Genomic DNA, 13,441 nt, shown 5'->3' on the forward strand with positions numbered 1-13,441 from the left:
TTTGTTGGGGAATGTGCTGCATCATGGAGCAGTTAGAAAGTAAACTTCCCCCTTTTGTCATTTGTAAAAAATTTTGAATTTTTTTTTTCAGCTGTGGGGAAAAACATTTTCACAACTCTGAAAAGGGTTCATTCAGCCTTTCCGTAATAGTTCAAGTGGTTGGTTTTCTCCTGGCTTCTGAAATACATTACAAATCGCAATCTGGAAAAAGTTCTAATATGATTCCAAGTCTTGCTGCTGAATTTGGATACGTTGCTGGGTCTTACTCTGTAGCTCATCCTTAACAACTGACAAAATATTTACTCGGCACAGTGCAAAGAAGGTGAACTTTCTCCAAAATATTATACAGAGTTGGAGTCAGAACACAGACAATGAGGCAAAAAATTGGACCTGTCCACCAAGCCATTAGTTGAATCATTTTCCAGAATGTCATGAGAAAGAGCTTCATCTCTGTTGCTGCTTGTGATACAGGAGTGGAGAGCACAGCCAGGTCCCCAGGAGTGAGGACAGCATATTGCAGATACTAAAGTCTTAAGTGTATATTTGCACAGGCAGTTCCAGCGGGGAACATTCTTGGCTGTTTATTAAACATCTACTTCATGAAAAGGTGTTTTCCCTAAACTGATCTTCTGTGTTCAAAACGAACAGTGAAATCTTTAACCCAAACTGGATTGGAATGTTGTTTCCTTTCTGGTACTTTTCAGTGTTAGTTACCCCCTGGGGAGAGGATTATTAAACTATTAGAACCAGATTGGAGTTTTTGAAGCATGATGTGCTGTTTGTCTCTTAATCTAGAAAATGTGGGTTTAGTTTTAGGGGTTTCACCCCTCTGTTTTGAGAAATCATGGGGGAGCAAAATTGTAGTAAATTGTCTTCAGCACAGAAAAGTCAGGGAGACAAAACTCTTAAGTCTAATAATAAGGTTTTTTCTGCTTCTGTCTTATCTTCATATGGTCCTTTGTAAAAGAGCCTCCATGGTAATTTTACTCCGTTGTCTTTTTGACAGTGGTACACTGTTGGTTTTAGACCAGATGGTAGAGCGTATCTCTATAAATAAGATCACACCTTGCCACATACTTAAATGCAATACACTGTGGTCAATATTTCTGGCAGATTCCTTATTTTCAGTGTATTTCCCCCTCCCCAAAATGTATCAGGCATGATGAGGCATAATTCAACCCTTTTGAACCTTCTGAGTAGAAATGTTTTCATAAAGCAAGGGATTGTTGATAATCTTCACTGTAACCATTTTTATTTCCACTAATGTACTGTTTTGCCCATCTTGTTAAAATAATAAGAAATATACTGTCTCAACTCTCTAAGAAACATCGTTGCACAGCTACTATAGCTACAGGGATTTGGAGGGAGGAGATAAGAGTGAGGACTTTTTAATTTTTTTTTTACTAAATAGATTAGAGATTTGTCTTTGATAATAGCAGTTACATGACATTTGTCTTTGTTTAGAAAAACTGTGAAGACTGCTGACTTCTCCTTCACCCTGAGCCTCTGAAAAACAGACATGGATGTCCTGCAGCTGACTTTCTCTCAGAGCTCAAAACATTAAAACCCCTTGTGTAGTGGTTTTCAGCCACTTGCTTTTTTGAGATATTGTGTAACCTAGAGAAAATAGGGCTTTTCAGGGTTGTTTAAATGTTCTATTTATGGTACAGAAAACATGACAGTCCAAGTTAATTACTGTTTCAGTTGCTGACAAACTGGAAGCATGAACAAAAAAGGAAGATAAAGTAACCCTTAGAAGGATTTTGTCAATTACTCCTCCAGGAGTAATACGGCTGAACTGTTATTATTGTTATATAAAACAAGTAGGAAAAATTGTGTGCTGTATTTGAATATAGTATTCCATTTGTAAATAAGAACAACGTACCCACAAATCAGCCAACATTTCCTCAAAAACCCAATTGAGATGAAATAATGAAATAACTATCCATATTGCTATTATCCCAGGAACCAGTCCATATTCAGGAGGCACAGAATCAGATAAAGCTTAAACAACTAAACCATTCAAGTTACATCTACCACATTATTCCTACTTTTGTTTTGGCATTCTATTTTATCAAAGGTTGAAATTTTCAGAAAATTGAATGAAAATTTTTGTCCACATCTTTTTACTTAATATTAGTGGAAGATATGTGGTCAAGCCTCTGCCAGCTCTTTAAAAGTAACAACAAATACATTTTATTTAAATAAAAATATAGGGCGTTTTGATGGGGAGAGGGGTGCATTTAATCATTTGCTTCCTCGCTTTTTATCCAGGCTTCAAAGATGTTTTCTGATGTGATGGGGAAACCCTGGCCAATTATAAAAACACATTATTTCCTTCCAATTGTGTGTGAAAACAAAACCATGCAGAGAAACGATCAAAAGACAACAAGAACAAAACCTGTGTGACTCTCAGTTTCTTCTGGTAATTGATAAAAGGGTCACATTTCAGGTTCTTCCTCAAACCAGCTGCATTAGAGGATTTTGAAAATGTGTAAGAATCTAAAAAAGAGAAGTAAATCAGTATATAGTGTTCCGCAAGGAAAGATCATATTATGCCAGTTCCATATCTTCTGAAAAAAAGTAGGACTTACATACCTATACAGTGCTTTTAAGACTTCATAATTTCCTCTACCACTAGTGTTTGTTAATGACTTTACATTCCCTCCCTGGGCCCAGAGCAGTTCAACATGGCGCAAGACTTCCAGGTGAGTCAGTACAGGGTTGTGTGGCAGGGAGAAGGGAACTGTAGCTCACTGATATCATTGCTCTGCTGTGTCCTTTCTTTGGAGATGGGGTGTGTAAAAGAGGAATGTGAAGAAGAGTGTAAAATCAGTGCTCATCTTCTTTGCCTTTTCTCATGAAGAGTTTTAAGAAAATGCTACTGTTAGTATTGTGTATTTTATAATTCCTTTATTTCATTTGTTCTTGCCCTGCTGCCTCAAGCTAATGTGTGTTGAGAAAAAAGAGGGAAGAGAGTGTAAGTTGCATTTTCCGGTTTGATCTGACATTTTCAGCTGTAGTGGCCAAATAGTGGGAGAAGCTGAATGTAGACAAGGCTGTTGGAGCATTCCTCCTGCAGCAAGGAAATAACCATGGCAGAGAGTAACAAAGGCCTTTTCTCCCTCTACAGGCACCATTTGCCAACCCCTTGGCTCCATTTATGTCTGAGACTGATTTGAGAAGAAATGTGGTATCTATCATATGTGAAAGCTCTCTCTCTCTGAAACTCTTCCTGCTGTGGCAGTGTTGGTTTAGGTTGCCCAATGTTGCTTCCTTTCCATACTGAAGTGGATATGGTTATACTTGTTAAAGTATTTTTGTCATTGTAGCCTATTTTGGTCAAGGAACTTTCTGCCAACATAAACCTCTTGTAGAGAATTAGGGTTTCATAGAGTATCTGTGTAGATACATCTCAGTCTGCATTACATTTTGGGAGGCTGACACCGGTGGCTCTAGTTGGACCAGGTAGTACCAAAGGTGAAGGGTTTGTATTTGCATGCTAGTGCTTGCATTGCATTTATGCTGACTAGATCTTGAGTGTGATGAAGAACTGAGCCCTTACTGTCACCTCTAAATTCAGTACAGCAGACTTGCTCTCACCTTCAGTATAGCTTCTTGGCTATGATTTGATCAGCCTTGAAACATATCTCTCAGCCTGTTGAGCATCGCAGTGTTTCAATCCAGTATTTTTACTTTCCTCTCCTGCTTAAGTCTTGCCCTCCCCTTATATTCCTACTTTGTAATGAGGGTGGTGGTACAGTAGCTGCATTTATTGGCAAAAAGCTAATATCTGAAATAAACTAATACTCATACTCCAGGACAGAAATTATTACCTAGTACACATTTCTAGTGCTTGAAGTGCTTAAAACCCACTTTGTCCTGCTTATGGAGTGGATGCTGTACTTTATATTATGGAAGCCAGACTGTTTCTTGTATACAAACTTGAATTTATAATGTATTTGACAATCGTATTATTGTATGTCAATTGCTGAAGCAATCTAACAAATTACACCTCAAGATGTAGACATAAATTGTCCATAATAAGAGCATGTATCTTTTGATTAGCAAGTATAGCTCTTTAATTCAGATGTTTTGTACCTCAAATGTTAATATCGTACTGCTAGTTGTTTTCATATATAGCATTTTGATTTTATTGAGAGACAATATACTTTTATCAATTGAAATTAGAAATTTTTGGAAGCTCTACTTGAAAAGCAGTATGGAACATAATCTTAGCTAAAAAGCAACAGTGAACAGTGAAAGAGCACATGAAGTCAGGAACAAGTGCTGTTGGACTGAGACAATGGCGTGTTGTGCTTTGTTTCAGTTATGTCCGCCCCTCAGTTGCATTTTTCAGAATTTTTGAAAGTGGTAGAAATGTGGGGCAACTTTATTTATGTTTATTCTATCGCAGTATCTGTCATCAGTTCTGTGTTTATATGTAGAGATAGACTGCTTTGTTTGGTGAGATAATATTCCTGCAAGACACTACATTCTCTTTGTACCATAGTCTTAATTGGCTGATTTTGTCCTTCCAGTAAGAAAGTCACCAGAAATCATCTTAAGCCAGTTTGTTTTCTGAAAAACCATCTGGGAACTTGAACATCCTTTAACTATCATGTTAGTTTACATGAGCTAAATTTGACATGGCATGTAGCACTGTCATCCTTAACTTCATATCATCATCTGTTGTTCCAGTTAGCATCAAGCTCCTTTAAATGTAGTAGTCTTTGCCTGCCCTAATCTTTTCATGTTATTTTATACATATTAATAGACAATAATTTTGTGGTACAGAGATGGCAACATCCTTTAACTATCATGTTAGTTTACATGAGCTAAATTTGACATGGCATGTAGCACTGTCATCCTTAACTTCATATCATCATCTGTTGTTCCAGTTAGCATCAAGCTCCTTTAAATGTAGTAGTCTTTGCCTGCCCTAATCTTTTCATGTTATTTTATACATATTAATAGACAATAATTTTGTGGTACAGAGATGGCTGTCTTCAGATGACTTTTTTTTAGATAAAATTTCAGGGAAAAGAATCCTGTCTTGGCCCAGATTCCTCTAGCCTTTGCAAACAGTATTATATTTTGTACTTACTTTGGAAGCTGTCTTATTTTTGCTGTGCTGTATAGCTGGTCTGACATGTCCCCTTCTCAGTTTTACCAAAGAAAACACCATAATTCCCTCCCTGGCCATGGCCTATCCTGTAGCATTACTTTAATTACTGCTTGGAATTTGGTTATGTTTATGTCAGCCCATCATTCCCCATGCTTCTTTCATAATTAGGTATTTTTTAGGGTACAGAGAATACTGTTGGCACAGGTAGTACAACTTCAACCAAACAATCCTAACATTAGTTAGTTCTTCAGTAATAATCCTGAACATACCTGGGAGTTTTGCTTCCAGACTGCAGAGGATTTCTTCCCCACCTCTTTTGTTTGGTAACAGGAGACTGGCAAAGAGGGAGAAAAAGGTGACTGCTGTGAATTAGGCTTTCTAGGTATGTTGACTCTGAGATGTTTGTGTCATTTCTGCTGTCTGTGAGATAGACTATAGATATAATATCAATGTTAGCAAACTATGGTGTGAATTCTTATTTTTAAAACTTCAGAAGGATGGATGGATGGAAGGATGGATGGATGGATGGATGGATGGATGGCAGGGAACTCACCCTTCCTGCTCATACTTCAGTTGCATGAAGTTTCCCCCAAACGTGTAGACAACTTCGCTGGTCCTTGCAGAGGAGATGAACAAATATTCAGATGATATATTGAGCCAATCTCACATAATAAAAACTGTTTCTACTGTAAATATGACTGAACACTAGATCAGGTTGCCTGGAGAGTCTGTGGAGTCTCCATCCTTCGTGCTATTCAAAATTCAGCTGGATGCTGCCCTATACGATTTGCTGTAGTTAAACCTTGTCTGAACAGTGAGTTTCGACTAGGTGATCCCCAGAGATCTCTCCCCACCTCAATAATACTCTGATTTCAAATTCACCTTTTCAAACATGGGTGGTTCTTAGGCTTGTAAGTACTTCCCTCATGCAGGAGTGGAATGTGGGCTCTGGGTGCAGAGATAGCTTTGGAAAAGTCCTATGCTTAGCAGCTTAGGAAAGGGATCTTTCAGGAGATCATGGAAGAAAGCAGCAGCAAACATCAGTCCTGATTCAGGTGGCTTTCCTTGACTGCATATGACCTAAAAAGCTGTCGTTTGGCTTTTTGCTATTTTCCAATATGAGAAGTAGCAAAGTGCTGAGTATCAGCCATCATTGCAGGCACAGGAAAACAAGAAGCCAAAGTGTGCATTTGCTGACCTAAGTTTATTTGAGCAGAGGTTCTGCAGCGTAGCAGGGTAGGTTGCAGAGGTATGTCTGGCAGAGGTGTCAGGATAAGTCCATTATAAGCACATGGGAAACTTAGTAATAACGTGTGAGTAGGCAGTGCAAAAGCTTTAGCAGATGCAGTAGCAGCATGTGTTGCCGGCCCTGTGTGCCCTTGGAAAACTGTAAAATACTTCACCATTGATTCTGCGTCTCTTGTAGGCAGCTGATGAAATGTCACTATTCTTCAAGTACAACATGCAGAACCATCATTGTAATGGCTGCTCTGGAGAGATTTACAGCCTTCGGAGGCTTGTCAACACAGATAGGGAGAGGTTATCTTCATATCTCCTCTTTTGTGTTTACTGACAGGGAATTGCTTCTCACTGGCTACACAGGAGAGATTTATGGTCTTTGCTCTTCAAGAGTATATGATGTAACCTGTCTACCTCACACTATCAATGTTTAGCAGGTGATTTGCGGTGCAGTTTGAGCTGTGACTGACCAAACTTCATCAGGAGAAGATGTGACATTGCTTTTAGAAGCTGCAATAATTTAACTAGATAGGCTTTCACCTGCTTTTGCTGGGGGGTTGGAAGAAAGCTTTGAAACAGTTCATAACTGTATCATTAGCTGAGGTTGATACTGTGCGTGTAATTGCTGTAGATTACAGTTTAATTTTGTGGTATACTTGAAAAGGTGTCTGTCTTTGGGTATTTGTACAGTTTAGAAGCCTTCTCAATGATTAGGAGGGGCCCTGGATGGAAGAGAAGGAAAACAGAGGCAGCCAAAGACAAGTGTGATTTTTCCAAAAACATTTTTTCATAAGCATGTTTAAAAGATACTGCCAGGAAGGATGAAGAGAAAATAATACACTGAATATAGGATAGGATATAGAAATTAGAAGGAAGGCCTGTGTTGGTATGGAGTTAGGGAAATTAGACTGGCTATTAAAAAAAACTTTCAAAATTTAGACTTGCAGAGAGGTAGGTAGAGACTTTGTTAGCATTTTGGTAGAAGAGGCAGACATGAAGACTATCAAAAGATCTTCCTTTTCTGTCCACTGAAAAGAACAGTATTTTCAGATTAAGGATGCTGCTATCAGCACAATCATCTGCTCTTGGGAGTAAGAGCTGCAGGGGGATGTGCTGAATAACCATGTGGCTAAATTCTAACAAAAAAAAAAAAACCAAAAACTGAGAAGACCATGACCCCAAGCAAGCTGAAAATTGCAGAATTGTCATCCAGTACAGATAAAAGCACAATACCTAAACCCAAATAAAAAGAGGACAGGTAGAAATAGGTAGTGGGTTGATCAAGCTGTGACAAAGGCTTATAAAGAAACAAAAGAGGTGACATAGGTCATTGTGAAAACAAATTATAGATGAGTATGGCTGGGGCAACAAAGCATTGCTTTTTGTTCCAAATGTCTGGGACATTTGGAGCCCCAGACGGAGTGAGAGTCTGGATCATGATGAGATGGACAGGATGGATTAATAGAGACAGGCCTTTATTAAAATGAACAAATATCTGCTTCCCTAAAATTGCTGCACCAACAAGTGAGCTAAGGACATGGTTTAGTGCTGAGTAAGGGCCACAGGACCTGCTTCCCACATGTGCCCCTATGTGCCCAAGGAACAAAAGGAACCTCCAGTCCCTCACAGGGTTGAGAAGGAGTAACACAATCTGGGGCATATGTTTCCCCCAAAACATAAGTCTCATCTGAGCTACAGAGAAGCTGCTCTTGGCTGCAGATACAGACCCTGCATTCCCACTGTTCCTCATCACCTCAAAAGCAGCTCAGGCAAACTTGTGTTCACTGGCATAAAGAGGAGAGGCTGTGTTGTGTTCTGCTTCAAACCCACCCCCTCAGGAGGCAGATGTGTTGTTGTTTTTTTCACCAGTATAAACAGCTTAAGGACGTAAGGTTTGTGACAGCCCACAGAAGCCATTACAAACATCAAGTGAATCAAGCCAGGTAATCAAGCTAATAGGGAGGCATCAGAAAGATGAATCGCTATTTATACTGTGTGGCATCTAGAGTCCTCCACCCTTTGTGCTTGGTACTGTACAAAGCACATAGTAGAGGATCATCCTTGCCCCAAATTCTTGCTATCTAATGAGAATATGGACTGCTGCAACTTGTACAAGTGGGAGCAGGACTGAATTTTGCTAGCTGAGATCCATAGTGCATGTTCAACTTCTGCTATACTTTTCAGGTCTGCAGAAGGTTATGTAATTGCTTACATGGCCAAGGTGTTGCATGTGGTCTTTTGACAAGCATGGCATGAGGGTATTTATTCACACTTTACTGTATTAGAGCCAAAATTCTTGTTGAAATGATCTGCTTGTCCTGTTGCATGTTCCTGCAGAATCTGATTATTCTGTCTGTTTGGGTGACTTAATTTCACCTCCTTTTTCACTCTTACAGGCTGTTAAAAATTTTAGTACTGAAGTGAAACATCTGAGATTTATGATTTTACCCGGTACTTCACAAAGACAGTGATGTTATTAATAATGAATGACGAGGCTGCAGGTTAATACCACTGAGATGACCACAGTGCAACCAAATGTTCTACTTACCATACATATGGAGCCACAAATCTATATTTAGATTTTTGTAAATGCTCTTTCAAAAATACATAAGAGCAGAGCATCCCTAACATAGCTTGCTAGTACTTGTAAGCTAGGTTTCCCCTTATTTGTTTTCAGTTATTCTAAAAAATGCTCAAATGATGTGTTCCAGCTTTTAAAACCAGAAATTAATTAGAAGTCTGTTTCAGGGACAGGTAGTGGTTCAGATCCAGGATGTTCTTCTTCCCTGCTAGTCTGATCACGCACACCTCCACAGCCACTAACAGTATTTTGTGTAGCTCTGTTTTGTGTAGGGTGTCATGTCAACAATGTTCTATTCTGCATTTCTGGTAAGGACAAGTTTCCTGTGTATCTCCATTTTTCTATCCTGCTGTCAGTTCTTGCAGTGTCCTTCCCTTCTGTTCTCATTTCTTCCTTCCCACACACCTCCCTGATCCCAAGTTCACAGCATGATTTCAGCCTAAAGCCTAACTAAGATCAAGTGCAAGAAGACATCCATAGGATCTTTGGATGCAGTTTGCAGCCATGGGAAGTTGCAGTGACCATGATTCAGATTGACAGGAAGAATAAAGCTTCCCACTCAGTACTTCTCCGTAGGAGCCAGCAAAGACTGTGAAGCAGATTCATGGCTACTGTGTGAAGAAGGTCTGTGACATATGGTAATAGCCCTAAAAAAGGCTGAAGGTGTGGACACAATGTCAGGAGTGCTTCCTGCAGCACATTCAGATGGCAGACAGGATTTTTTCCCTAGCTAATCCAGGAAATTTAATGGCCAGTCCTAACCTTGCCCACCATTCCCTTTCTGTTCCATTGCTTACACAATCCCCATGTAAACAGGCACATAGCGCCACTTAGCATCTTGTTTAAAATGGGATTCCTCTGCTGCTCTGTGCCTGTGTCCCATCTGCAAGGCCACAGCCTCTGCTTTGCATTAGCAGCCTTGCTCGAGCTTGGCATTCACTGTACCTAACACTTAGTAGTTTGTATTAGTGTTCTCTTGGTGATCAGTCTGTGTGAGAGCCCAGCAGAGAGGAAGGTAGCCACCCGCTTATGTTGATAATTCTCTGGTGGCAAGCTTTCTCACCCTGTCGTCCCAGCTCTTCTCAGCCAGTTGCACCATATTTAGGGCAAATTTGAAGCTCAGCCAAGCTGACAGTCAAAGTTCCCCTCAATAAAGCCTCCAACAGCAGGAGGCTCCCGATGGTGTTGTCATTCTCGTGCCTACTGCTCAGGTTTTTATTTTTTGCCCTAACACATGGGATATGCTAAACATGAGATGAGGGAATGGGTGGTTCTTAGATATGCATCATAAATTATGATACGTATCTGAGTGCTACAGATCTTGATTTTTCTTTAGCAGTAGCAGCAACTGAACCAGTGGTCCCTATATTGAAATTGTATCATGATTTCTAGTCCACTTTCGTGTTTCAATCTGCTTGTGAATTCCTGGAATATTTGCTATCTATTTTACTGTAATCAAAATCAACAAATTTGCCTTCCACTTTGAAAATAGAATGAAGACTCCCTCAAAAGCAAATCAGACAAGTTTCAAAGTTTGTTAGCTATGCACACAAAGTGGGTTCATTTTGGAAGCTGAAACAGCGTGGAAGCAGCCTTTGGTCAGGCATCAAGTGTTTCTTTGCCACTGGCTTTGACTTCATTAGCAAATGCTGAATGTGTGGGCTTGCTGATTGTTTTGCTGAAGTTAAAGTAAGGGTTTAACTCTTCTTTTGTGGACAGGTGAATGCCATCACTTGTAGGAAAAATTTGCACAGTAGTCAGGAGCATCATTAAGACTTGTGTGGGTTACACTTAACTTTCTTATTCTTCCATGGTTGTGTTTCAATATGTCTGTGAGCTCCGTATGCTGTAGCTGTACTCAGTATTATCTCATGTGCTGAGATGGGTGTGGGAATTAGTTCTCACTCCTCAAGCTGGTAAGGAAGTTGTTTCACATAGCTGCATGTCAGTCCTCAGCTGCTCGGAGCTGTGTGTAGAGCGGGGCAGTGGCCTGACTGGTTCCATCAGCAGCTCAGGCTGGCTTGCAGCAGCTTGAGCCTCCCACAAGGGCATCCTGATACCTCCGAGCAGTCTCTAATCCTGTCCTAGAGGGGGACGAAAGCAGGAACTGCCAGGCTCTGTGCAGAGCAGCTTTACACTGGCAAAGTCCTTCGTGTGAAGGGATCTCCTGCAACCTGTGCTTTCTGCTGGAGTGGAAGGATACAAAGGCAGCCCTGGTAGCCCTGAGGATCTGGATTCCAGACTTCAGTGGCCATGGGGGAAGTCTGGGGGTCAAAGGCCCAGCCCCAGGCATGCCTATATGCTCTTCCTGTATCACACTTCCATCTCCTTTCCACTTCCACAGCAACTCCTGGATGTTTGGAGAAAAACTGCATGTTGCCTGCCTGGCTGTCCTCCACGAGGGTATGGGAGATGAGGTCATGTGGGAAAAAGGCTTCAGCAGAGCCAAGAGGAATGTGGAATTTGGTCAGCAGCCAAATTCAGATTACTTTTACATGGCCATCTGCACCTGTGTTTGTGGGGGTGGGGATTTCTGGTGCTGTTGAACTGACTCAGCAGTTGCACACACAAAGGCTGGCAAGGTTTCTCCCCTCTCCTCTTGTCTACTCAGTGGCTCTGCCAACACCCTATCATTCCCATCCAGGTGCAAGTAATCTCTATCGAGAAATCATAAAAAACTCATCCTAGGAGCTGACGTGAGACTGATAGCAGAGGAACAACTGCTGAGGTACTCCGTCCAGAAAATATTGGCTCACTGTGAAAAACACGCCTGTCCGTAAAGCTCCATGTCCTGGAACTGGGATCTGGAGGGAACAGCACACACAGTTTTCTGTAAGCCCTGTCCTGCTTTCAACACAGGCCCATAAAAGGAGGGGTCAGCAGTAGCAAGGTGATCTGCTGTCTCCACAGTGCCTGTGTCAGTTTGTCTGCACTGCGACCATCTCTGAAGGATTTCCTTCGGTCTCAGTTGCGGCTTAGGCCTGTAATGCAAACAGAAATATAAATTATTGGGTTTTATATGCATCACCAGAAGTGTGCTTGGATCTCTGAAGATGAGGAGGCTGGATATGTATTCCAAGCAGCCTGTGCTCTTAAAACTAAGAAGAAAATTAATGCATAGATGGATGTAGGAGAAAACTATAAAAATAAAGTAAAAAAAAATTATATAGTGATTGAGATGAATGTAGGCGGCAATATTGCTTGTGCATCTTGGTTTGCAACATGGAAAGATTTTCCATATGTATGGAATAGGCATCGCTAGCTTCTACACCCTTCTCTGCATTTCAATCAACTGAGAAGGTAAATCAGGGACAGGCAAAAATTCAGTGAGCTATAACCAGCTCCCCTAATGGCACTGCTGTCCTTTGTGTGGACACCAGCCTGACACAGAAGCCAGTGATCCATGTGTTACTCTCACAGTCGTACTCTCTTCATTATGAGGTGTTTGAAATAATGCTAATAAACATACTTTTCTGGCCCCCAAATTTCCGACCTCATGTTATCTGCCATGGGAATTCCACTGTCTCCAGTGAGATAGTTGTGTTACCCAGAGATGAACTGCCAGAGAGAAAATATCCAAGTAAACAAACATATGCTTAGTGACCTAATTAAGCAGAATGTTTATATTCCATTCAAGTATGAGACCATTTCAGTTTATTTCCTGCTCTGCATTCTAATTTTGCTGTCAGAAGTATAAACAACTGGCTGTGGAATTTTTGTCTCTCAGCAACTGACCCCGTCAGACATTGGAAATGCAACCAAGATGTGAGGTGTCAAGGAGTATCAGCAAACCTTGTGCTTCAGAGAAAAGTGCAAATGGTAATTTTTCCACTGATCTCAACTTAGTTCCCTATATTTTTCCACATCATCTAATTTAAACTCAGTTAAGCAGCCTATACACTTTGGAAATGTGAAGTGTTTTTAATGATGTTTATTAGCCATTTCATTGCAATGTATAATAAAATAGTCACAATCTAATGTTTTATCATCATTTGTTGGGCAATATCAGGACAATGGGGCATAATGTTAATAACAAAACAAAAGTGTTTATAGAGCAAAATTGTATAAGGGCAGTACCTGCCGGGATGCAGGATTGTCCTGCCAAACTTAGCATGGTCTCAGAAGAAAAGCTGTCCACGTCTCTGCCAGCAAATGTGCAGAAGTATGGGCATAAATAGGCATACACAGTATTGGTGCACCAGTTAACTCAGTCTTGTTTGTCCATGAGCTTAAATTGTTCCAAAAGTAAAAGTGAAAAGCAAAGAGAGAAGAGCAGTGTGAAATTGATGGGAAAGTCAGAATTTGCCAGTTAGGAGGACAAAGATGGAAAAGTTTGATACAGTGGGTGTATAATTCGTACAATCTGACAAAGAAGAGGCATTTGCAGGATGTGTTGTGTCAGTTCTTCTTCTAGACGTGTTGCTTATGCACAGTAGCAGAGTATAGGAAAATGGTATTTATTTATGCAAAAGTAATTAGGGAAGCATGCAGCT

The 13,441-nt window shown here is 40.5% G+C and overlaps 1 protein-coding gene across 1 annotated transcript in view; it reads left to right on the forward strand.

The window, feature by feature from the left end:
- Positions 1-2,690: 2,690 nt before the first annotated feature.
- The window catches only part of LOC103810019 (androgen-induced gene 1 protein-like), a 46,432-nt gene continuing 35,681 nt past the window's right edge, over positions 2,691-13,441 (forward strand). The window contains exon 1 of the mRNA XM_009082900.1: positions 2,691-2,708. Coding sequence (XP_009081148.1) covers positions 2,691-2,708 — 18 coding nt within the window. The remainder of the gene's footprint in view (positions 2,709-13,441) is intronic.

Source organism: Acanthisitta chloris, unplaced genomic scaffold (assembly GCF_000695815.1).
Source record: "Acanthisitta chloris isolate BGI_N310 unplaced genomic scaffold, ASM69581v1 scaffold7659, whole genome shotgun sequence".
Taxonomy (NCBI): Eukaryota; Metazoa; Chordata; class Aves; order Passeriformes; family Acanthisittidae; genus Acanthisitta; species Acanthisitta chloris.